Source organism: Leopardus geoffroyi, chromosome B1, assembly GCF_018350155.1.
Source record: "Leopardus geoffroyi isolate Oge1 chromosome B1, O.geoffroyi_Oge1_pat1.0, whole genome shotgun sequence".
Lineage (NCBI taxonomy): Eukaryota > Metazoa > Chordata > Mammalia > Carnivora > Felidae > Leopardus > Leopardus geoffroyi.
The window spans coordinates 54,028,918-54,056,076 of NC_059327.1; the positions used below are offsets into that span (position 1 = coordinate 54,028,918).

General features: G+C 34.4%; 1 protein-coding gene across 15 annotated transcripts; it reads right to left on the reverse strand.

Annotated features, from left to right (window-relative positions):
• Positions 1-212: 212 nt before the first annotated feature.
• On the reverse strand, positions 213-27,121 carry CEP44 (centrosomal protein 44). Of its 15 annotated transcripts, none has more exons than XM_045462673.1 (13): positions 26,555-27,121; positions 25,240-25,348; positions 24,297-24,328; positions 19,308-19,446; positions 16,086-16,233; positions 14,791-14,937; positions 13,841-13,963; positions 11,361-11,531; positions 10,113-10,319; positions 9,290-9,365; positions 3,927-4,051; positions 3,636-3,673; positions 213-2,875 (listed from the first exon to the last, which is right to left on the reverse strand). In XM_045462673.1, the coding sequence occupies exons 4-13, from the start codon at positions 19,394-19,396 to the stop codon at positions 2,833-2,835; spliced, it is 1,167 nt and encodes a 388-aa protein (XP_045318629.1). In that variant the 5' UTR covers positions 19,397-19,446; positions 24,297-24,328; positions 25,240-25,348; positions 26,555-27,121; the 3' UTR covers positions 213-2,832. The 15 variants fall into 15 exon arrangements, 13 of the variants coding, with proteins under 13 accessions (XP_045318629.1, XP_045318622.1, XP_045318675.1 ...); XM_045462666.1 differs by having other exon boundaries at positions 25,028-25,348; XM_045462719.1 differs by lacking the exon at positions 26,555-27,121 and adding an exon at positions 26,320-26,535 and having other exon boundaries at positions 25,028-25,348.
• Positions 27,122-27,159: the final 38 nt, after the last annotated feature.

Sequence of the window (27,159 nt, forward strand, 5' to 3'; positions counted from 1 at the left end):
TACTCCACCTCTTCACCTTCTAAACAACCTGCAGCTGAAAGAAAGGACAGAAGAATCTGGGGACTGTTAAAAAGTAAAAATTAAATCTATCATGTTGTCATTTGAGCTCCGAAAGTATGAGAGTTTGTAAAATTGACAAGGTTCTTTAATTTTTAATGCTTCCCCAAGTGCCTGTCAATTGTATAAAGCCATGAGTAATGAATGGCGTAAAACACAGTTCCAAGTTTTATTTTTTAGTGAGTATATTTATTCCATGTTAAAACATCACACTAAAAATGCTACAATAAAACAAACAAAAAATATAGAACTTTTTCTAACTTATTAATCCTTATCTTTGCCTAGGATTTTTCACACAGCTGATGTTACTTTTCTTTAATCTACTCTGACTAGTACTTTCCCTTACTCATTCTTTATAGTGTTCCTATATAATCTTCATCCAGACCTATTCTCTAGTATAGACAGGGCAGCACAAGCTGCAGATGCCTCTGCTGGTAGTAAAATAAATACTTCTCATCTGGGTTATGGGAGAATTAAGGGGATGGAGTTAGTGAAAATTCCAATTAAGGGTTTAATAACATAGCTCCAAATAATCTCTCCAGGATTCTCCTTTGTCACTTTCTCAAGACCCTCAAATTAATCAAAAGGGGTTTAAGGTTACAAGCTACTAACCAAATTGTTTGAGAGAAAACTTTAATAAGAGTAAAATAATAATTTGGCTATCACTTCAATAACTTCAAAGTCAAATTAGCTTTGTTTTCCACAAAAACTATGTTGTCAGGGTAGTATAAGTGTAAATGTATAGTGTTATTACGAGTTGACTTTTTTAGTTTTTGTTTCACGTTGTTAGACAAAAATATTTTTAAGATTGAATTCCAAATTTCTACTTGATAATATAAAACAACTTTTACTACATTTTCAATAGTTCCTTATACTTATAGTATATTTGCATATACTATATGCAAATTAGGATTAAAGAAGTTTCAAATCATCTAATTGTTATGCACAGTTGACTCTTGAACAACAAGGGTGTTGGGGAGGTCTACCCTCTACACAATCAAAAATCTGCATATAACTTTGGATTCCTCAAAAACTTATCTACTAATAGCCTGCTGTAGACCAGAATTCTTACCAATAACTTAATGCTATGCAACACATTTTTTTTTTATGTTATAGGTATCACACACTGTATTGCAATAAGAAAAGAAAATGTCATTAAGAAAATCATAAGGAAAAGAATATACATTTACTGTACTGTGCTGTAAAAAATCCATGTTAAAATGGATCTGGGCAGTTCCAGGCAGTTCACACCTATGTTGTATAAGTTCACACCTATGTACTGTATATGTATACTATATAAAACAAAAGGACAGGAAGGGAAAAAAGAGACAAAGAGAAAAGGGGACATTTTTTTCTTCTGTTTTAAACAAGAAAACTTGAAAAAGGTTTTTTTTTTTTTTTTTTAATTGGAATTGAGTTTCTCAAAAGAGGAAATATAAAGTACGTTTTATGGGAAATCACTTGTTTTAATAAAAGGTAAAATACTGATATATGAACCACAAGGTGGTGCTATAGTTCCATGTTGGTACTGATATTTTAGAATATAAAAGCAGTATTTTTCCTTTTATGACTGTAATATCTTGAGTTTTATAAACCTTTTATAATTGAAAAAATATAGCTAATTGGATTCATCAATTCTAGAGATATCTACTTAATACTAATTTTTAAAGTTGTAGGCTAACTTTAAAAATTCTTAAAGCCTAATAACTATGTACTAGAATACTAAAAATACTTAAAAGTTATTTCCACACAGAATTTTAACGAAACGTTAATATTTCACGTGACAACTATCAAATTGAACATATAGACTATAAACAGATGAACAAATAAAATCTAATTAGATCATCTAAACAATAATAAAAAAGAAAAAATACTCCTTTTTTCCTTCAAAATAATGTAGTCAATTTTCTTATAGATTACCCAGGGCTATTATTACACTTTTTAATTTATAGAGATAAAAAAAGATAATTTCTCTAGTAATTTCAAGTGAATTTCATTTTTTTCTCTTGGTGTAACTTCATCTAAGACCTTTTCTCTCTCTAGAAAAATATATAACTTCCCATCACCTAAAAAACCCAAAAAGACCTTACTGTGTACCTTGTAATACTGGATGGCCACCATCTGTGTCTGTGCTGCTGGTCTTAAAATGTGTTATGGAATAGAGCACTAAAATACTCAACACATTTCTCATGGTGAACTTTCTGACCTATTTCCAAATACAAAAGGAGAATCATACCCTTACTTTCTCAGTGTTAACTGAAATGTACTGCTGCTTTTTGATTAACATTAAAATTATATTTTTATTTAATTTGCAATGAGCATTTTTGATTTTTCATTACAACATATTAGTTGGTACAGATGGCAAGATGGTATGCACGAGAGCCTCCTGGGTACAATATGCAAGTCCCAGCTGGAGTGTTTCCAACAGGATGTAAACCATGGTCCACAAGCCTCTACTTTAAAAAACATATTACTTAGCACACTGCCAACAAATGTCAACACAAAAATACAGTGCTATAATGACTTCACTCTGTAAAAGACACATACTGGCACATAAGTTTTCCTTAAAAAAGTAAAATACAGTAAAGCAGTGTAATCGTAGCATAAAAATATTTAAGTATTTACTCAATATCGAAAAAAACTCATATACCAAATGGAATTCAAAAATTCTTCATAAAAATATTGCAGTATGTTAAAATTTATAGAAAATCCTTAAAATATACAACATGTACAGTAGCCAAAGTCCTAGAGAAGTTCACGCAGAAAATTCTATAATTAGTGATTTGGACATTTCAGTAACTCTGCAGTTTCTTCAAACCTGAAATATAACAAATAAATAATATGTTAAGTAAAAAAAAAAAGTCATAATGAGGCATAGGATTTAAGTGGCTGAAAATTATGCTTTTGAGCCCAAAATAAATTTCCTACTTTTCTTATTTACAGGTATAAAAAATAAATTAAGTATATACCATGGCCAGAGGGGAGAAATACCACTAAAGTCAATTATGAGTCTTTAATTCTTAGAGCATGAGTTATTTTAGTACTTATGAAATTTCAAAGCAATACAGTCCCCTGAAGTAGGATGCTGCATAATCATCTTACACAAGTTCATTTCATATTTCCTTTCAACTGCTTTTACTACTTCATATTCGTACAAGACACAAGTATCATTTTTAGTATTATTTTACCAATAACTGAAAGACTAGCAATACTTTAACAATACTTAAAATGTCTCCAAACCATCCACCTACATATATTTAATATTTTGATAAATCAGTTATCAAAGGTAGATAATACTTTTGATTAACTTCAACCAGAAATATCTCTGCACTGTTTAATCCTACAATTAATTCCATTAACAATGTTTTACATCACTTGTTGGAAACCAAAATAGTGACTCATCTCACAAACACATAACTGTAGGGGGATTTATTATCCACTGGAGTCCTGAAGGAAATTCCACACCTGATTGAGAGACCTTTAAGGTTTGAAACACATATGCACTTTCTATATATACTGTAATCCAATACAACTCCCTACAGAGAAATGAATTTCTGTTCCCCCTTTCTGTTACTTACATTTTTTTCATCCTTTCCATTTTCTGGATTGTTGTTTCCTTTAATTTAAAAAGCAACAAATTTAGGCGATTTCTCAAAGTAAACCATCATCAAAGATGGACCGTGAACATATAAAACAGTCTAAAACATTGCATTAAGTACTGTTTACTTATCATAAAGAATTTTTACGAGAGATTAAGATTTACAGTTTCACTATTTTTCTTGCCAATGCATCTACAACCAAATCTAGTGCTTGCTTATTCTCCTGCCCTTAGAAAGGAAATCATCTAGGCAGTTGCCAGTTTCTCTTACCTCTGAATTCTCTTTCAGACCACAGTAACAAACCATTGGGGTTCTGGGAATTGAATCTGATGACACTGTACTATAACCAGAGGATAGAGGAACACTCGTTTGCCTCTCCTCTTTGCCTTTTCTATCTGTGGAGAAATTAATATTTAGGTTATCTTCACAGTGCAGTCACATCTAAAAATTTTATTTGTAAATGGAAGAAAAACAGACATTTTAATATAAAATGGCTACTGGTATTGACCCAGGTAAATTGTTATTTTATTCTTTTAAGATTATACCTAGAGATCTAGATGTTAAAAACTGGCCAGTAAAAATTATAAAAGGTACTACTATCTTTATCCTGATAGTCCTGATAGCAAGTAGGCAAGCTCATAATTTATTTTTAAGTATCAGCTACTGACTCATGAATATTCTTTTCTGAAGATGGTTGTAACTATTACTAATGCTGAGTATACTTTTGAAAAATCAATAAAGATTCCCTCCTAAGTTAACCTGTATGGAAAAAACACTGCCTAAAATTCAGGGTTTAAAGATTTTTTTTTTTTTCTAAAGAAGTGAACAACTTTCCACCTCGTACACTGATACCATTCATGCGACAAAATTATGGTAAATCTTTCCTATGACTAAATCAAATATAGAACATCACTTATAAGACATGCTACTATTAAATCAATCCCATTAGCTCTATGTTTTAGTCAAGATACATATGACCGCAAAATCAAGGCCAGAAAAAAAAATAATAAGCACCCATTTAAACTGGTTTATATAAAGAGTTTTATTGTAAGCCTCCACAGACAACCTCAATTAGGGAAAAGGTATTACCACCTGAAGACTGAAACAACTGGAAAGACTTTTACTTTCATTTCACACAGAGCCAGTCTCTTTTGTCTACTTCTCTTACCTATTTACTCCATACATCTGCTTACTTATCAGCATGAACTTGGAAGAAAAAGGCCAGCCTAGCCCAGGCTCAACATCTTGACTGACTTAGTATCCTAATTCTAAATTCCCAAGGGAGAGAAAATGCTCTGGCTCAACACCTTTTGAATTGGCATTCCCTGGATTAGGTGTTTACTCTTGATTCAGTTGGTCAAGCTCAGGGATCAAGATCACATAGTACAATTTTGAAGATTATCTATACCCAGCTCTTTTAACAGGGGCTTTTGGCAATAGGTAATTTCAAGGAATAACCTGAAACTAGGCAGGAACTATATCTACCATTCCTTAATCTTGGATTATTTTCCATAGATAGAGATGAGTGTCCTTGGAAAGAGCTGAACATTTTTTAAGCTGTTCAAAAATAATGAGGTTTTAAGTCCTAGGACAGGAAATAAGAAGTGGGAAGACAGAATGGAAACTGAATGGAAGGTGAAGGAACAGCTTTCTGCTCTGTTCTCTGGGGCCTAGACTTGGAAGTATCTATCTAGCCTTCAAGGGTATATACTTCACAATGGGAAAAAGCTGGTATTAGGCAGGCTATGGAGGCTATTGGGAAAGCCACATAGGGCATTCCAGAGATTACAGAATGGGACATATACAGAACACAAGCCATATTTTAATAGCCAGATCAATGAAGTGTGTATTACTTTCTGTGACGATTTTTCCTATTGCTTTCCTAAGTCTTTAGTATACAGTCTTCGTTGTTTAAACATAATGGCTTTTAACTGTGCTATGGGAAGTTGAGAAAAGATTTGGCAACTAAGTTCAGGTTGGAAAAGATGGGGTGCCTGGGTGGCTCAGTTGGTTGAGCGTCCAACTTCAGCTCAGGTCATGATCTCACAGTTCGTGAGTTCAAGCCCCATGTCGCGCTCTGTGCAGACAGCTCACAGTGGAGCCTACTTCAGATTCTGTGTCTCCCTCTCTCTCTGCTCCTCCTCCACTTGTGCTCTGTCTCTGTCTCTCTCAAAAATAAATAACCTTTAAAAAAAAAATTTAACTTCAGGATGGAAAAGAAAGGGAAGAGTAGTAGTCCCTAGGGCAATTATTGTTTACAGTTTCAGAGTCATTGCCAATAGATCTCTATGAAGAAAGGGGATCTGTAAGATCTAGATTTTCTAGCCAACTTCCCATGACCTTTAATCTTTAACTGACAACTTTGGAGAATTACCCTACTACATTAAGAGAACTAGTTAGGTCCTTTGCCATTTAACTATACAGGTATCTCCCGCTTATCAAAAGTTCACATTATGCCACTTTGCTTTTAAAGAAGATCCACATTAGTACCTGTTTTTGCTAACCAAAAGAAATCAAGGTGGATTTTCACTTTTTTTGAATAAAGGCAAAAAAATGAAAATAGCATTCAGCACTTGTTTCACAGCAAGTTATTTTAGAGGCATCACACACCTGGAGCAGCGAGAGTGGCCCGCAAAGCTCCTTCCCTGGGAGTTACACTCAGCATCTCAGCATCAAGCCGCCATAGCTTTGAACTGTTTCTGTGAGCAACTGCTTTATCGGGACTTATTTTGTGCATCCATTGGCAAGATGTGTCCTAAGGCATCAAAAAAGCCTATAAAAAGTTATTTTTGAGGTGTGGGAATGCTCAAAATATTTTCCCTATAAATTCCTGGTACTACTTTGCTTTATGCATTTAGGCTTATGAAAGGTTTCATGTCAATGCTCCTCTTTCCAATAGCGGGGAAAACTAATTTGTAAACCAGTCCTTCCCAATCAAGGGAAAATATGTCCGACTGATTTTTGGATATTTGGTCTTAAGTATTTCATACATAATTTCATATTTTCAAAAGTGAATCCATTTTTCCCCAACTTTCTCCTTAATTCTCTATTAAAGAGTACCGACTATGTACCCAATCACACAAGCAAATACAAGTGGTCCGTTTTGACTTTTTCTCTCTCTTTCACCACAACTTCTATCAGCAATCAAGAGCTATCAATTCTAACAACTAAGTAATTTTTTTCTTAATCCTTACTATCATAGCCTTAGTAGACACCCTCATTATTCTGAAATAAAGGATCTGAAAGACGCTTCAAATTACCACCCTTTCCTGTGTTACTTTCCTATAATGAATCACTTTTCTGTTTTAAGATGATTTCTCTGAAATATAAATCTGATTGTATTTACTTTGCTAAAAATCTATGACCCCATATAAGCTCCATGATTTTATCTTTCTACTCTTCTGTTTCAACTTCCTTCATATGCCCACATGTACCCTTCCTTCTAGTCATACTGGATCCATACACTTGTGACACTATAACTTTATTAATTTTTTTCTTATGAGGAAAAAGGCACAAAAAAAGCAAAGCAAAAAACAAAGAGCGTTCATGGTCATGGCCTATCCAATAATTAACAACCAGGTCACTGTATCCCCAACTGAACATAATTATTTATGTTCATAGAAAACCATCATATGAGGTCACTTCATTACCTTGATGAAACAAAACAAGACCAACTCTGTCATGTCTGAATACAGACAAGGACACCATGTAAGCAGCAAACACACAAAGGACCAGCTATAGCGCTCTCCCGACTAATATTAAGTACTTCTTTTCCACTGAAAATTTCAGCATTCATTCTTATCATCACTCATCAAAGTGTTCCCGCTTCCTAACAGAACACAAACTACAAGAACGCTCATTTTAAACAGTCTCCAAAATCACCCAGTGTAAGCACAATCCTTATAATAAAAGTCTCTCCTCACTGATTTTTTACCAAACACAGAGACGCCTTACAGCCCCCCATGGAAACACTATTTCTAATAAAGGGAAAACAAATCTGAAACTTCTCGAAAACCATTCCCAACTTAACATAATCCTAAAATGAAATTGGTGAATTATTGCTCTCAACTTCCAAGTGAAATCAAACTCTGGTTCCATGTAGCATGCATATTTAAGGGACAAAGTGTAAGAATTTATAAACTTAACTCTTTTAACTGATCACTGTTAGATTATAAATTTCTTGAGACCATATATTTATCTTGTTCATAATCTACAACCCATTTCAGATGATGGCCTATCTGCCTATCACTTTAAGTCTTAGTACATTGGCTTATATTTGGTTATGTGTTAACTCAATGGCTTAAAGGTAGGTCTGTAAAAATGTTAATAAAATTATAATTGTGAACGTGCAAAACCAAACTTGGAAAAGGCAAGCGTTTGCAAATAGCAGGCATTCAATACTCGTACGCTACATAAAAAACTGAACGCCATTATATACAGATATTGGAGCTAGAAGTACAGACCTAATTTCTGTCTGCTATGCAGATCATAAGGTAAAGATCCTGACCTCAAAGATCTCAGAGTTGAGCTTTGACATTTGCTGAATAAATGAGTGAATGATAAATTTGAAGAGGAAACATTTACCAAACCTGAAATCTGTAGTCTAATAAATTTATTGCCTGAAATAACACTTCAAATCATTATACAGTAACCTAATCATTGAAACTGTCCTGCCATAAAACTGACATGTATACTAAATATGTAGTAGTTAAGAGAAAACTTCAGAGCCAAGTTCCCCAGATTAAAATATGCTCCATTATTCAATTGCTGTGTGGTCTTTGGCGTATTTATTTAATCTCTCTGTACCTCAGTTTCCTCTTCTGTAAAATATGGATAATTACAGTACTTGAATGTTTGAGAATTAAATTTGTTAATACAGCAGTTAAGGACAGTGTCAGGTACATAGTACTATAATGCTGGTGTTGTTATACACAGTAGCTGAAAGATTTAATGATATTAAGCATCCGCAGATTTTAAAATGTTTTTTTGTTATGAATTCTCAGTTGGACAAAATATCTCTTCTGTAAATATGATTTAATTATTAGCATAAGACAAAATCTAGAACTTTGTCTATTCAAAAAGTATAATAAAAAATAAAAGCTATCACCGAAAAAAAGCCCAGAAATATTAGCTTTGCTGCTCAGTCACAATGAAAATGTCAGTAATCTAGTGGAAGTAAGTGATATGGAGAAGACATTATCATCATTTATCTGATTAAATTCAAGAGGCTTGTAATACGTTACAGGTTACTGACAAATGTTTTTTTTTTACTTATGTTATTTACAGAGGTGGAAGCTATCATAAGTTTAAATTAAAAACTCTGGAGTTCCATGGTTATTCTAGAGCATTTAGCAATTAAAAGAGTAAAATAAAATGCCTCTATAAAAGTTTGCAATTTTGTACACGAGACTTTATTCAACCACTACCTCACGTAAGATATGTAAACCGGCTTTATTAAGCAATCCTTGGCTTCAGTAGTCCATAATTTCAATACTATCTTTTTTCCTAGGAGATTTGCAGCTTCTAAAAAATAAGGCTTGGGACTATTAAAATTATCAAATACCTATAAAAATCATCTTCCTGAAAACTCTTTACCTTACTACCAATAACACTGCCATAATATTACAACTTACCAGAATTCAGAATATCCAAGTCATTACTGGATTCATAGTCTTCATTCACTTGACCAAAGTTTATATATTCATCATTCTGGAATAATATAATTTAGTATTTAGAATAAAATGAAAAGTGTTCTCATTTTATATTCTTACTATTCTATACTATATTCTTACTATTACTATTCTTACTATTAAGCATAAAAGATAACAAGATAAATGTTTAAATTTTAATTGTTTGTAAAGCAATACATAAATACCACTATGAATATGAAATAACCTTTCAAATGTGGAAGCAGAGGTAACATTCTTGAATCAACTAACTTTACTGTTAGGAAGGAAAGATAGACTAGAACCAGAAATTGAAATCCTAAGCAAATCAAAACAAATTTCTCAGACTTCATAAGGCAGTGGCAAAGTTGGTAACTGTTTCCAGGAAATTTATAACTTGGTTGAAGTAAATAAGAAAAGGAAGTCATAATTTTAAATGTTCTTGTTCTGTCCACTTTTTTCTTTTCACTATAAAAATAGGACCTTTGTACAATTAAAGAATATAATTTCAAGCTCTTCATAAAAATCAAACATTATCGTACCTTTTTTTAAATGCTTACAGTATCAACAGCTCTAAAAGCTGAACCTACAGAGGCTTGCCAGATTATCTCAGTTGCTAAAGAGAAAAACAATAATCACGATAGCAGCAACAAAACGGGCTACATCTAAATAGGGCCTCATTTCAACTAAACACTTTCCCATTACCTAAATATTCTTTTAGTTTTTCTAAAAGAATACACACTTAACAATGTATCTGAGATATCCCATAAATGTTAAAGATAGGAAATACCTTTTTAGACAAAAGCATTTCTGTTTCAAGAAGAGTGACACGACTTAGAAGATTAGCCCAGGTTTTTTCATTTACCATCACTTTTCCTTTCATTTTTTCTTCCAAAGAGTCTAATCTACTCTCTACCAAAGTCAGTTTCTTAAGTTTTTCTTGGCATTCAGCAAGCATAGTCTGTAGTGCAGTAATCTCATGATTAATTTTAATATCCTAAAATGATTAGAAAGGTTAAAAATTGTATTAGACAGACTGAAATTGTTTTAAAAATCAATGTATTTCCATTTCCAAGGCGTTATTTCAATAGTTGTAACAGGCACACAGCATGAGAGTTAAAAGACTATGATCTATACAGGCAGAATGCTCAGACACTGAAACTACCTCTTCTGAGATGTGTGACCTTGGTGTTTCAATTTATATATAAATGTGTGTGTGTGTTTGTATGTGTGTGTATATATACACATATATACATATATGTGTATATAGACATATATATATCTCCAACAGTTTGTACTTCATATAGCTCATCTGAAGATTAATTCTGCATGAAGCTATTAGAAAAGCACCTGGTAGTATAATAAAACTATCACTAACTAGCTATTTGTAACAGCACCCAGCACAAAGCTAAGAGGAAATGACCAAAATATGACAGTGCTTTGAAACTGTTCAGTTTGCTACTAACAGGAAATCAGCCTAATGACCATGTGGTAGTTTTTACAAATGCCAATTATAAACTGCGGTGTATAGAAGTTACAAGAAATAGAAGATAGAAAAGGAAGTCAGCAGAACAGTATAGATAAGACACTATAAGGTCTGTGGCAATAAAGTAATAGGAAAGGTATTCTAAAAGTAAGAGAAGAAGATAGCAAGGGCCCAAAAAAGAAAATAAAATGGCAGGAGGGAGTGTGCACCAGTTTTTTCCATTCTTTAATGAGAGGGATCGATGATACAGAACCTTCACTGTACAAAGCAGTGTATTTCTGTCTCTAACCAGACTTTAAATTCCTTGAAGCAAAGTACTGTCTCTTATTCATCTTTGCATTACCCATAACACCTGGCCCCGTACCCTAAACATAAGCAGCAAATAGTATCTGTTGAATTATAAACAGTAGACTTACTTATTCTTAAATAAAGTGTTGTGTCATAAGTAATAATGCAAAAAGTCAGAGATACTCCAAAGTTTAGGTGCTGAAGTAATCATGTACATCAAAGTAAGAAATACAGGCATCTGTTAAGGAAGTCCAAAATTCTTACTTGTTGTTCAGACTTGATTTCAGGGAACTTTACTTCAGGAACCTTTATTTCAGTAGTCTTTAAGTCACACACATCAAATGCTCCGCTAACATCTGTTACTGTACTTATCGTATCTTCAGGAACGTTAACACCATCTTCATTATACAGGTGACGGATCACTACAGCTTTTGTCTGAATAGAGAAAAATATGTCAGAGCTGCTTCAATGTTCTCCTCATACAATTATTTTCAACATATACATAATTTTGCAGAAGAAATACCTTATCTTCCCTTTAAAATTTATGAAAGTTTAAATTATAACAGTAAGGTATATATCAAACATTGATTAAACTGTTAATATTACTAATATTTTACGATGATGAAATTGCAGTTATTATTTTTGGAGCATTCTTACATAATACAAAAATTGAAGTAACTATTTAATAATGTCTGGGATTTGATTCATACTGTTTCAGAATTGGGGGGAAGATGTTGGAAAAGTGGTTATAATAAAGATGAAACAAGATTAACAAGGGGTCGATAATTTGCTGATAGTGCGAATTGGTACTTTTATAAATGTTTGAAACATTCCATAATAGGTTGCCACATAATTCACATAAATAATCAAGAATTGGCTCTGTGAGTAGGACCCATTACAATTTTTTTCTATTAAACAAACCAGAAAATATCAGCTCTTCAGCTAACAATTCAAAATTAATAATGACAAAAGTCCTGAGAATAAGGCATTAGGTCAAACTATGCATTCAGACAAGACTCTCCTGCCTACCTCCTTTACCTTAGACTGCATATGCACTATAAAAATATAATACAATGTAACACAGAATTCACAAATCATACTCTACAGAAGGAACTGGGAAAAGAGATAATTTGTTTTAGTACTGACTTAATCTCTAACTGTAAACAAAGGAATGTACTTACTGATTCCAACTTTTAATATTAAAATTTCTGATAAAGATCCGATGCAACTGATTAAAATTTGACTAATAACAAACAATACTTTAAGAAAAACAAGTCTAATGCCATGAAATTTTGCATCTTTCCTTTTTAGGACAATATATATTACTACTCAGCCCCAAAACTGAAATAGAAGATTGAAAAATACGTTTAGTTATATCAGCTTATATTTAGTAAGTGCTTATAGTGCCTGTACTAAGAACAGGAAGGTTAAAAAAAAAAAAAAAAAGCAGTATAGGGATGCCAGCGTGGCTCAGTTAAGTGTCCAACTCATGGTTTCGGCGCAGGTGATGATCCCACAATTAGTGAGACTGAGCACTGGGTCAGGGTTTGTGCTGAACATGGAGCCTGCTTGGGATTCTCTTGGTGCCAGCTTGGGATTCTGCCCTCTCCCTCTGCCCCTCCACCACTTGCATGCACTCTTTCAAAATAAATAAAAAAAAACATTTTTAAAAAAGGTGTAAGAAATTTCTTGTTTATATTAATTCTTATATATTGGGGAAAGATACTAGATATAAACCACTTAAAAATTAGAAAATCATATAAAACTAACAAGAGTTAGGTAAGAAAAGTTATTGATAGGAGGCGCCTGGGTGTCTCAGTCAGTTAAGCGTCCGACTTCAGCTCAGGTCATGATCTCACAGTCCATGAGTTCAAGCCCCGCGTCGGGCTCTGTGCTGACAGCTCAGAGCCTGGAGCCTGCTTCAGATTCTGTGTCTCCCTCTCTCTCCCTGCCCCTTCCCTGCTCATGCTCTGTCTCTCTCTGTCTCAAAAATAAATAAAAACATTAAAAAAAAAAAAAAAAGAAAAGTTATTGATATAAGAATGCTTTTCCTACAGTAAAATGTCATTATCTGTCATAGAGGCATAAAAGTAGCTTTTTAATAGATTGTTATAACTCATGTACATTGTACTAGGAAGAAATAATTCTCTGGATTTTACTTCCACCAAAAACTATTCACATCCTTTATCTAATTGCACGTTGATTATTTATCTGATATTCTATGCTTTAATCTCAGAAATGGTTTGCCCCAAAAGGAAGATTGGTAAAAGTATACTGACCATTATAAAGTAATACCTTGAACTCAATTTCTCTTGGAGATAGAAAAGCTATCCCTAAATGCATGAGACTCATTAAGCCACAAATGCTCAGAGGAGACAAGGGTAGGTAAATATTTACTAATGGTATGCTCCTCATACATTTCCATGTTTTAGAAAGACTAGATACATAAATAAGAGTACATGTCATGACCACATTATACAACCTTCCCAAATCATCGCTATTCTATCTGGGAAATGAGGCAGATTTAGGAAATAGAAATGTAAAAACAAACCTTGTTCATTTTACATTTCTATCTTATATGAGGACTGTTCTCCAGGTAATATACAGTATACATTGTCAAAACTCCTTAACCAAATCTGACTAAAAATGTTTTACCAGCTACTAGTCAGAAAAGTGAATCTTGTACATTTGATTAATTAGGTAGATAAATCTTTAACCTACATATTTTCTTAGTATCTTCCTACCTTTCCTGAAGTCATAAATCTGCCAGTGATATCAATGCCAACAGATTCTGTAGATGTCTTCTCAGTGCTTGAAGAAGGTTCTGACTTAACAGAACTGATTTTCTTTCTTTGTTGTGATGGAACCTAAAAAAAAAAAAAAAAAAAAGTACCGAGACTAAATGTACGTGAAAGCTGACATTAAAATTATATTATATTTAAATTACATTATTTGAATTTTCATATATGAAATATGACTGCCAAATAATAAATCTAATGAGATATGTGTTGTGAAAACTAAAAAGTAAGGAAAACGCATTATGTTTGAACTGTTACCTTAGCTAGTAGCTCAAAGTCACAAATTTGTAAAAACAAATGACCAGTATTTAATAAACAGGGCCATCTGACTCCAAAGAATGCTCTCTCTTTCTTTTTTTTTAATTTAAATTCAAGTTACTTAGCATACAGTGTAGTCTTGGCCTCAGGAGTACAACCCAGTGATTCATCTCTTACATATGTCACCCAGAGCTCATCCCAAAAAGTGCCCTCCTTAATGCCCACCATTCATTTAACTTACTGCCTCACAACGTACCTCCCCTCCAGCAACCCTCAGTTGGAGTCTCTCTTTTTCAAAAAAAAGTTTATTTATTCTGAGAGACAGAAAGAGCGAGTGGAGGAGAGGCAGAGAGAGAGAATTCCATACAGGCTCTATTAGTGCAGAGCCTGACGTGGGGTTTGAACTCATGGAACTGTCAGATCATGACCTGCACCAAAGTTAAATGCTTAACCAACTAAGCCACACAGGTGTCTCGGAAATGACTCGTATTTAAAGCAAACATCAGGCATAAGGTTGCCTAAATCTGTGAACAATGCAGTAATTGTACTTACGTGTTAGTTGGCTATCTAGAGTATTGAATTTGTCCGCTAAAATACCAGGCAACTTAGAGTAAGTTAAAATCTATTAATAAAATTACCTTCTCAAAACTACTCAATTCCTTGTGCTTCTTCATCACACAATTCAAAATATCACAAACAATTTGGATTTTCCATTCTGCAAACCCACACTGGAGAAACTGCTTTTTTGTCAAAACTGGTTTATAATTAAATTGATCACGAAGAAGCTGTAAAGAGGAAATAGATAAAAATCCAAAATGATAAACGGTCACCTGGTCAGGAATGTAATACCATCTTCAAGAAGGAGGATCAAGGCATTAGATGGAGGTACTAAAGAGATTTGTAGGCATGGTGGTAGTCAGAACCAGGTAGGAGGTATCCAGGTAGAAAATGGGCAGCTAGGAAGTAGCAGAGAATAGATGCATGTCCAGGGAGATAACAAAATACAGTCAATGATCAAAAGGTTCAAATAGCCTCATAGGTACTAGAAAAACTCCTTAACTTGGTAGAAAATAAAGAATGCCATACCAGATGTTAGAAAACAACAGTTGTTTAGTTGTTATTTGTTTAGTTCTTCCACTATATGATTTCTTAGGTCAGTAGGCTTCTGAGTTCCAATGTTTCATTTGTAAAATGAGAGAAACAGACTAACTAGACCGCCAATTTTCAAAGCCTATGCTCTAGAACCCTAGGATTTCTTAGAAGTGCCTCTTAGTCTTTCAAGGAAGCTGTTGGTGTTAGAGGCAAAGACAGGGAAGATTAAACAGAGACTCTACACATAGAAAAGATCCCATGTCATTAAATGTAAACTCTCAAAAAAAAAAACAAAAACAACTTGATCTGATAAATGGGTTTTATTATTTTAACAACAGTTTGAGATAACCACTGCTTGAGTAAAAATTAATAATGATCAGAAGGAATTTTTTAATCATGAGATTAAGTTCAGTCCCAATATAGTACAAGTATAGATACTAGAATAGATAGAAGATATGGTCCCAGACGTCAAGGAACATGAAATCTCAAAGCTATAGTTCTTTCTTACTAACAACTAAGTTACTCATAATTCTACAAACCACAAAATTTACTCAACAGTCACATTTCTAACTTATGCCAACATGCCAAATTTTACTAAAATTTGATATAAAAAGAGTAAATGGGAACCACAGGCAAATGTTTACCAACTGCAATTTATTAGATTATAAAACATAAAGGGGACTTAAATTATATTTTGATAACAGGAACTGTCTAAATGAGAAATGCATATGAAAATACTGTCAACTGTATGTGCTGTACATATATTTAAGGAGTTATTATAAAACATTAATCTTAAAAAATCATTATGACTTCTGAAATAATGTTTCATACAATCAAGTACCTTGTAGACAGTATCTATAAAGCGTAAGTCATTCTTCGCTATGAGCTCTATATTGGATTCCATCAGAAGTTCTGCTACATAAGGTGAGTATGAGGTAAGGGAATAGCTGATGATGGGCAAAGATGCAGTTGTATCTCCCTTTACCAAACTATTAGGAAGAAAAAGAAAAAGTTTTAAGGAGCATAATTCCACAAAGTTAGATAGAAAGGGAAATGAGATGCCGATAATTTGTAAGTTAACGTTATAGCCAAACAATTAGGAGATACACAAAACTCTTTTGATTCCATCTCCTACTCTAAATCAGTATAGCCAGACTGCTATGAAATAATAGCTTATTTACTTATTAGTTAGCATTTCAGTAATAGTACGGTCTATTCACCACAGTATTTGATGTTCCAAAGCTCAGCCTTATTTGATCAGTCCATTTTCTCTGATTAAACAAATGTACCACCTTATAGTGCTCCAGTACACTTTACAGTTTGGCAAACACTTGTTACATTACCTCATTTGCTCTTTACAATAAACCTGCAAAGGTAAAATATTATGAATTTTAAATTACAGAGAGGAAAATAGGGCTAGAAACTGTAACTGGGCTAATCAGTTTGCATCTTCCATTTATATCAAGCTCATTAGAAATCTGTGCCTTAGATTACGTTAATTCTTCCACTCTAGAAAGGTATCCCATTCTTTTCTACTTGTCTGTTATTCACTATGAATTATTTGTCAAGTTTCAAGCCATCCATAAAGCCATCTTCAACTTTCTGATCCAGACTGATCTCTTCCAGAATGAGTCCCAGGGTATTCAGTGTTTGATGCCTCAGGTTTTGTCTTGTACTGTTTTCTAATTGTCTACACATATGGGCATTATTTTCTCAATGTGAAATACCTTCACTGATTCTGCCACAACAAAGCAAGGAGGTATTTGTTCAATTATCCAGTTACATCTGTTCAACTGAAGTAAAAATGTGCTTTCACAAAACTTGTTTTTCCACAAAATTCAAGACATAAAATTCCCCATCATCACCCAATTTTTTTTAAGAAGGCAGAGAACAAGTACATATTAAAATTACATTTTATTTTTCAGCACAAATATAAATCCTCTTTTATATTTACAGGTATAATAATATTTTACCCAATGATAAAACTGCTGGCAATATTGTCTGTTAGTTCAAAACAGGAAATGAGAACAATACTTTTGAACAGCAAAATCTGTCCATTTTATGCGCGTTATGACTAGAAGACAGCCAGGTATACATTTAATACCTCTTGTTTTTTGGTTGTTTTTGAAGTTCATTTTACTTTGAAAGAGAGAGCAAGGGTGGGGCAGAGAGAGAGAGAGAGAGAGAGAGAGAGAGAGAGAATCCCAAGCAGGCTCCACGCTGTTAGCACAGAGCCTAACATAGTCCTCGATCTCACAAACCATGAGATAATGACCCGAGCTAAGACTAAGCGTCAGACACTTAACTGATTGAGCCACCCAGGTGCCCCTAATACCTCTTGTTTTAACTCAAAAATCTTTGTTATCTAGTTTCTGAGAACTTTGATTAGACATTGTAAGAAAACATATTACAAGTTGGCATACTGGCCCCCCAAAAAATCAGATGCTGAAAGAAAACATTTTCAAAAAATGGGTAAGAAATAGAAAGAATCAAAATATGTGTGGGGGGAGTGTGTATGAGTGTGAGGGGGGCAATCTGAATAAGCAGCAGCAAGCAGTGTTATCAATCTCAATAGACTCTGCAGAGTTACTACGTTGTGAAATAGTCTAAAAGCAATTGTTCTTAATGATACTCCTGAGACAGAAAATCAAATGTTTAAATGCTATACTCAAAAGACAGAAGAATTATCAGTATATTTTAGAAGTATTCCTATCCAAAATGTGTCTTAAAATGATGCTTAAAAGTAGTAGGAAGAAAACTTGGCTACTCAAACTGGTTAAATCCCAGGAAGACTAGATTTCCCTGTTTAAGGAACCAAGACATGATTAGTACATACTATGGAACACCTTCTGTTTCTCACACAGAAGGGCTATAAAAGGTCATCAGAACTCAACTTTCTCCCCACTCTCCTCACTATCCTTTCATTTGTAGCCATCTCTTGGAGTTAACTCTCCCCAGTGTCCAACAGAACATTCATTCTTGTATGTAAAGCACATTACTCCAGGATTCTCTTTTTTATTGTTTTAACCAAGTTTCACTCCACTCCTTGAACATATACCTAATCTGGACTTGTCCACTGACACTAAGTCATTGAATAAATGTCTAATTACCTGCTAATGTGTACCAGGCACAATTCTAGATATGGGGATACTGCAGCAAACAAAACAAAGTACCAGACTTCAGTTGTATCCTAGTGGGGAATATTTTTTTTAATTTTTTTTAATGTTTATTTATTTTTGAGAAAGAGAGCATGGGGGGTGGGGGGTAAAGACAGAGAGGGAGTCACAGAAACCGAGGCAGGCTCCAGGCTCTGAGCTGTCAGCACAGAGCCGGACATGGGGCTCTAACTCACGAATCATGAGATCATGACCAGAGCAGAGGTAGGACACTTAAGTGACTGAGCCACCCAGGCACTCCCAGTGGGGAATATTTTTAATCAATAATCCCAGATAAGAAGAAAAAGGAAATATAGGACAGAAGATGACAAGAGTACCATTAGGTTAGCATGGATATAGAAGGAATGCATGTTGCTACATTTACAAAGGAAAGCAGTCATATTGGAAAAGCAGAAACTAAAGCAAAAGTTTCAAAGTGGGGTCTATTAAATGAGTTAGCTTGGTAACAATCTTTGAGCATGGTTTAAGTTCTCATAAGCAATCTATTAACTAGAATCTTCCAAATCAAAAAGAAATATCATCCAACCCAAAATATGAGAGGATAGAATACTGTATAATTAATGAAATCCATTATATTATTTTTTATGAATTTAAAAGTTCTACAGAAACTATGCCTTACACTGGGGTATATATTGTGGTTCTACTTCTAAGAACATATTTTAAATCTCTTCAGTTAGATACAATTTTTCATTAATTCATACTTAGTAAAAAAAAAAAAAACAAAAAAACCTCCTGTAGTTACTTGCTGTCTAAAATATTTTAAACATTACAGGGAAAATTTTCAATTGACCCAGATAAAACCTGTCTATGTAAATACCCCCCCAATGTCAAATCTTACCTCAAGTCATTGCCAAAAAGAACACAAATAACTTTGATACATAGCTTACCCTACACAATCCACTTCTTTAGGATAATTTAGCGAGCGAAGCACTTGTTCTAAGTTCCGTAAGCTTCTTTTTAAGTCACCAGTTGCCATTATTTAACATCACATTCAGCTCCAGCTTTTGAAATGATCTGATTTTTCACCTAAAATTAAAAATCCATAAAACACTGGTTAGATCTGTTTCTGAATCTTCTATTTTATTTGCATCCCTTATAGGAACTAACCATATTTATCTTAGCTATTTCTCTACTAACTTGACTTCCCTACTGGGCTAGTACTGTCTTCTATTGACAGTATAGTATTCCTGAATCTAAGATATGCTTTTACCCTAAATATTTTTCCTTACAAAAAAATGTTTGCCTTATGTTCATGTTTTTAAAATATGTCCCATGAGGGACACCTGGGGGGCTCAGTTGGTTAAGCGTCCGACTTCGGCTCAGGTCATGATCTCACAGTCCGTGAGTTCGAGCCCCGTGTCGGGCTCTGTGCTGACAGCTCAGAGCCTGGAGCCTGCTTCAGATGCTGTGTCTCCCTCTGTCTCTGCCCCTCCCCTGCTCATGCTCTGTCTCTCTCTGTCTCAAAAATAAATAAAAACATTAAAAAAATAAAATAAAATATGTCCCATGATACTCTACCAAATACTGTATTTTGAACAAAGTGCCATTTGGGAGGAAACATGAACTTGAGATAATCTCCAGCAATGACTATTTTAGATGCTTATAAAGGTTACATTTAAAAAAAAACCATAAAAAATGGAGACAAGGGAATTTAGCACAGATTTAGTCATTATTCCCAGGGCTTTGACCTCACATAGTCACCAATAGGATGCTTTCTTTAAAAAATAAAATGACAAGTTAAAAAAGATTCAGGATTCGGCTGGTAAAATATGGCAGATTAAGCGCGTGTTATCTTCATTTCTTTTCTTTCAACACTACTAAAATGAAAGTAGATGATTAAAAGCCATGTATACTCACCAGGGCAAAATGAACTAGAGGGGATTCCACATGACAGAAGTCCTAACAAAATTTTGAAAGACTGAAAGCAGATGAAGGAGTGATAACCAACCTAGCAGAGCAGAAACAGGCTAATCCTATCTATTTACAAGGAAACCAACAGCAGCAAGACAGTTTTAGAAATAAGGGGCCCTTAAATGCTTAAGAAAGGCTAAGGGATAAGGCCAAGGGGGTTGAAATATGGATGATGATTTGAAAGTCCATGTAAAGAGCTGCTAAAGCTAGAATTTTACTCCCCCTGCCCTCCCATAATTTGTTCAGGTGAGCAACTACCTGTTTCCCTGGGTTTAGCAATGACTTAGATTGTATCAGAGCACAATCAATAAAGTTTTAAAAAATGGTAAGTTGTACTTCATTAAAATTTAAAACTTCTGTTCTACAAAAGACTTTATTAGCAAATGAAAAGATAGTCCACAGACTGGCAGAGAGTATTTACAAAACAAATAATGAATAAAAGAAGTGTTTCCCAAATATACAAAGAACTCTTATAAGAGTAAGAAAACACCCAGTTAAAAAGTAGGCCAAATAGCTGAACATACATATCACCAAAGATTATATACAGATGACAATAAGCATATAAGAAAACACACTCAGTATTACATATCACTAGGTGACTGCACATTAAAAAAAAAAAAAAAAAAAAAAAAAAGATACCAATACACACCTATTATAATGGCTAGAATCCAAAAAACTGGTGATACCAAATGCTTATGAAGAAACAAAAGAGACTCACTTATTGCTATCATTTAGTCATTTTGGAAGACAGTTCAGCAGATACAAAACTAAATGTAGTCTTACCATACAATCAGAAATCATGTTAACAAAGTTTTCACCAAATAGAATTGAAAACACAGGTACATATAACATCCTGCACCTGAATGTTTATGGCAGCTCTATTCATAATCACCAAAAAATGAAAGTAGCCAAGATGTCCATCAATAAGTGAATGGATGAAAAATGTGGTACATCGATACAATGGGATATTTATTCAGCAATAAAAATAAATGAGCCATAAAACCATGTAGCTCTGAAAAAGCTACATACTGTATGAGTTTAATTATATGACATTCTGGAAAAGACAAAACTATACTGAAAATAAAGACTATAGAGATCAGTGGTTTCCAAGGATTCAGAAGGAAGAACACAAGTTTGAATAAGTAAATACAGGGGAATTTTTTAGGATAGTGAAACTATTCTGTATCATACTGTAATGGTAGATACATGACATTATGCATTTGTCAAAACCTATAAAACTTTATAGCACAAAGAGAACCCTAATGTATATGACCTTAAAAAACCATGTAAAAGCTAGGAAACCCCAGGAAAGAATGCAGACTGTGACAAGAAAATCAAACTATATTACCAACGTGTGAAACAACCTCATAGAAGGCATTGGATGGAAAAGGTGCTAACTTTGGAAATGAGTGGAGCTTGAGAGACTAAAGACAAAATCAACTGCATGTAAACACTCTACTCTAGTTTATAAGATGTTTCCCAAGGACTTATGAGGTAATTCTGATACTTCTATGCATATACCCTGGAATTGAAAAATTAAGTAAATAGATGGTAGAATAGGAGTCTGGTTTCTCACTGCTGGAGTGGGAATTTACAGATTAGCAAGGAGAGGAGACTAGAATGAGCCATGCTTACCTAACAGATTAGTTAGAAACATCAGTACGATGAACTCATGTTTAGCTTCACATAGATACAGATAGTTATATATCGAAGTATTTCAAGACAGCTTAGCATACACATTTCGTTTCTCTGCCAGCGGGAAGTGATTGAAAGCAACAACTCTCCAGCAGTAAAGAGCACACCTAGCATTCAGGTCTTGGTGTGTAACATTGTTCTCCAGTAAAAGGAACCAGGACTCCCTGGAGAAATGGTCAATTCTAAGACTGGGACAGAAATTTGTAAGATGAGCCTGAAACTTTATGTAGTTCCAGAAAGTAAGAAAGTATACACAAAACAAATCAATTCCAAATTGGTGGGGTATGTCAAAGGGACACAGGAGACAAATGAAACAGTTCCCAGTGGTCAAAGGTGAAACTCTTTGAAAGACAAAAGTAATTTAATAATACTGGATTAAATGCAAAGTATGAGCAACACAAAAACTGAATTACTATACTTCAATGCATCAACAAATAAAGGAGAAAAGTGTTATTATTTAAATACATGCGGAATAGGCATTTCATAAAATTCAACATTCACTAATGATATAATACTTAGGACATTAAGAATAGAACTGCCTGCATTTGATAAAGGGTATCTACAAAAAAAAATACAAGAAGAAATAAAAGGAATAAAGACTAAAAAGGAAGAAATAAAAATATCACTATTCACAGATGACATAATTGTATATAAAAAAATACAAAAAATAAGTGAATTTAGGATGGTTGCTGGGTACAAGGCCAATATATAAAAACCAGTTGTATTTCTCTATATTCCTCAGTTAAAAAATTTATTTTAAAAGTTATATGTGTAGAAATCAAGTAGCCACAAACATCATAAGCATGTGACTAAGTCTAGAATAGATGTGTAAGACCTCAAAACAAAAAAAACATAAAACTTTATTCAGATATATTAAAGAGGCCCTAAATAGAAAACTATATTCCTTGTTTAAGGATTGGAAGACTCAATAAATTGATCCATAGGTTCAATGCATTCTACCACCCCCGCCCCCACTGAAAAAAAATATCTAAAGGATTTTTTGGTAGACACTGATTTGAAAATGTATATAGAAGTGCATAAGGTAAAGGATAACTAACACAATCTTGAAAAAAATCAAAATTGGAGGACTAACCACTGGATAGCAAGACTCATTGTATAACTTAAATTTGAATTCGTGAAAATATGTACAAATAGAACAATGGAATGGAAGACTCCAGAAAAATGACCATGCATATACTGACACTAGAATTATGACAAAGTTGATTCTTAAGAAGCTATGAAGAAAGGATGGTCCTTTTCCATAAATGGTTCTCTGTCAATATCCTGATAGAGTAAATAAATCTTGACCTCTTAATGTAAATGGTACTTCACATCTTTTACAAATTAATTCCAGGTTTGTTGAAGATCTAAACATAAAATGTAAGACACCTAGGCTTGCTGGAGATCACAGAGGAGAATATCTTTGATCTTCAGATAGAGAAAGATTTCTTATCTTAATGACTATTAAAATGAACCCCATTAAAATTAGCAACTCTGTTCATCAAAAGACATCCTTGAGCGTGGAAAGACAAACTATTGAGAGAAAGTGATGTTGTCGATAATGTAAAACCAACAAAAAGATGTGTATCTAAAATATGTAAAGAATTCCCTTCAGAGCAATAAGAAAAAGAAAGACAACTCAATAGTAAAAAAGGAAGGAGACCTGAACAGGAACTTTACAAAAGAGTAAATGTGAAAAAAACATTCAGTCACATTTATCATTAGGAAATAACCAAAGGAAGCCCAAAATGTGGAGCTCTAGAACATTTGAAACACAGTGCTGGGAAAGGGTAAATTGGTACCACTACCTAGGAAAACTTAATGGTGATATCTACTAAAGTTGACATATACTGGGACAATGAAATAGGAATAAAACTCCAGAAAATATATGTTACAAACAGTATGTGTGTGTGTATATATATATATATATATACGCACCAACAGACTAAAACAATATTTGAGATTTTACATAAAATAGGTCATTTTTGTAAATCTCAAAGAAAATATCATGTAATTATATTTTTAAATGACTCACTGCATACTTGTAGGGCTTTCATTAGATTCTCAAAAAACATTATTCCCAAAAGAGACTCATAAAATAAATAAATGTATTGGTAGGTAAATAAATGCTATGAACCTTTGCTAGAAAGTGCTGAAAGGCTTCTAAACTGTAAGTAGTCAATCAGTAGGCAAAGGTCAATAAGGCACTTAAAAATATCTATTTGTAACTGACCGTGGTCATTTCATAGAAGGAAAATATATAACAATACCTTGAAAAATGAATCCTCTGGAAATGAAGCTCCTTTAAAATGAAGTCATTACATTAAAAACAAAACAGAACAATTTATAAATCAGGCAGAGATAGTATAATCTTCCCCCTCCCCGCCCCCAGTCAACAGTCCAGCAGTTGCCCAGGATACAAATCATCTCCTTACACACTTTCTCTGTTATCTATGCATAACTAGATTTGCAAAATCCTAAATTTAGTAGGTTTTCTATTTTAAGCCCCTAGCCACACAATTCTGTCCCCTTTTCTCCCCTCTTTAGGAACACAGTAACTTCCTGTTGCAAGACTCCTCTCCTTTAGCAACATGGTAAGTAAGATGTTTTTGAATACAATTTTATACACTCATACTTGGATTTCAGTTTGTGTTTTCCAGCCAATCAATTACTTCTAAATATTTCAATTTTTAGGCAGAGGGAATTTCAGGTACCATCAAATGAGAGATAACTAGAAAAAGAGGAAGTGATCCTGAAATCACATTATACAAAATACTGGCCAAAAAAATAAACCTTATTTAACATCTTTTAGGATGACCTGGGGATAAATAGATATAGGGAAGCAGTAAGAGAGATGACTTCCAAAGTCCAGCCTTTACTTTCTTGGGAAAGAGGAAGTGGTAACTAATCTGCTTGTAACGGCAAAAAAAAACAAACAAAAAACCCACATTCTTAGGTACTGTATAGGCCAGAATATTATTGCATTAAGTTCCAGACCCACCTATTTTAATATGATTCTTCTCCTGGTAACTTTTCCTCTAAGACATTCTATAACTTTAATATAAATATATCTCTTTTCAAAAACTTCCTTTAATTCTTCTAGATGTATATCCCATCTTTCTACTGCATGCAACTTTGCTTTATTTAACACTTTGTGGTATCTTTCCTTTCTCTGAAGTCCTGGAACATATCAATGTCTCATATTATTTCTACCTCCGATAATGGAATTTCTGACAACAAAGTATGTCCTTGGAACACATCCTCTTCAGTACCAGCAGAATAAATATTTTGAAGAAGAGTAAGATACAAGTACAGGTTGGATCTGTAGGTGAAGGAGGTAAGTAATAAAACGGGATAGAAAAAATACAGGGATAAAAAATTGTGAGTATTACACACACAAAAAATCACAGCTACTGCTATACATTGTCATGAAAGACTGCTAAATCTATTATAAAAATGAAAAACACTAAAATTAGGGTATTAAAAGAAGCCAATCTACAACTTAACCACAGTTCAGCATAGTACTTTCAGAAATGGAAAATAACTTACTTTTTAAAAAACTGATTAACATTTTAAATTTATAACCCTTAACAAAAGAAATTAACAGAAAGGAACTATTACTCTGCTATTGTAGTATAAATTCAATCATTAAGATGGAATCAACGTTGCTTCCTCCAGAGAGTTTCTCTACAAGTCATATCTGCCCAACAACTAAATTTATCGGGGGGAAGGTGATGAAAACGGCATCGATGGCAGTTTATGATTTTTAATCTAGTTTACTCGCATTGCTCTCACAGGTGTTAAGTGATGCCTCCCAATGGAATGCCATTGAACTCAGTGATTTTTGTTCAGAATGAACAAGTACACTGACTTTAACGATCATGGTTCATGGCTAAGAGTTTGTGACATAGCTTACAACACTAGATAGTATCTAAAACCGTGAATCAAAAATAAAAGGAGGAGTACATGTGAGGAAAAGCTAGGTTTGTGAAATTTTAGCAAAAGATATTAAGGGAAACGCTGCTCTACAACAGGGAGAAAGATCTGGAAAAGGGAAAACACTAAGAAAACAGAGAAAAACAGGCAGTACGGAACAAGAATAGAGCTCTGTAGGACTGCTGTGTTCACAGCTAAAACTGTCAGAACGTTTGTGGGTTATTTTAGCAAAACAGCGTACCCATAATTTCGGAATCAAATGCCAAGACTGATATTTTCACTGAGGGGAAAAAAATCGGAAGTTGCCTAGAAAGATACGGAAACCCAGGGAAATGCGAGCAAAGAAAACTCAACTACCTTCACCTCTTTCTTCTAGCCAGCCCTTCGGAGGAGTCGGATCAGAGTTCGGTGGTTCCGAAAGAACGAATCAGTCTGTAACTTCCCAGCCCAGACCCTAAACTGTAACCTAACCTGAGAGAATTAGCTTCCGCGATTCTTCCAACTTCGCGGTTTATCATAAGGGTATGCCAGTTGAGTATATAAGCAAGGGGTCTCCTCCCTCCGTTTGATTTAAAAGGATGAAAACGCAGACCTGGTCATTCGCTCCCGCCCGTGGTTTCGGTCAAGGCAGCAGGAGAGAGGCTTCCCCTGCTTAACCTGGGGCGCAGCCTCGCCAGCAGCCGCCAAGCAAACAAGTGGGCCCCGAAGGCCTCTGGCCCCGCACAGCAAGGACAGAGGGAGGTAGCATATGCGACCAGTGGTAGCCAGTGGAGCCCAGACTCCAGCAACGCGTCGCTGTGTCCCGACGCCGGCACCGAGGCGCACCCCTCGCGACGACCGTTTGTATTTAAACAGTGGGTCGCGGCGCGCCACGCGCCGGGCCAGCCCTTCAAAGCGGCAGGCTCCTAAGTGCTTCACGATTCCTCGCTGCAGATTCCACACTATTTTTGTCCAGACCCCTGAGGTGACTGACTCTGCAGAGGGGCTTTTCAACGGCCAGTCCGATCCCAAGTTACGGATTAAAAGTTTTTCTAGTGTTCAAGCTCAGAGGGGCTCGGGCTGCTAAGCGAGAAACAGGGAATCTATAGCGAATCATAAACATCGGGGATAAAAATGCTTCTTCTTTAAGGCTCAGAACCCGAACGTCACTTCCGGCAACAATAGGAAACGTCAAAAGTCGGGCAGTCCGCAGCTCTG

Bases quoted from the DNA above. Each gene is read 5' to 3' on its own strand.
- CEP44 (XM_045462657.1), bottom strand. From the start codon at position 19,396: ATGGCAACTGGTGACTTAAAAAGAAGCTTACGGAACTTAGAACAAGTG. The intron at 16,234-19,307 runs GTAAGCTATGTA...TCTTCCTAATAG, and splicing joins AAAGAAGTGGATTGTGTAGG to TTTGGTAAAGGGAGATACAA. The intron at 11,532-13,840 runs GTAGGAAGATAC...TTCTCTATTCAG, and splicing joins GATTTATGACTTCAGGAAAG to ACAAAAGCTGTAGTGATCCG.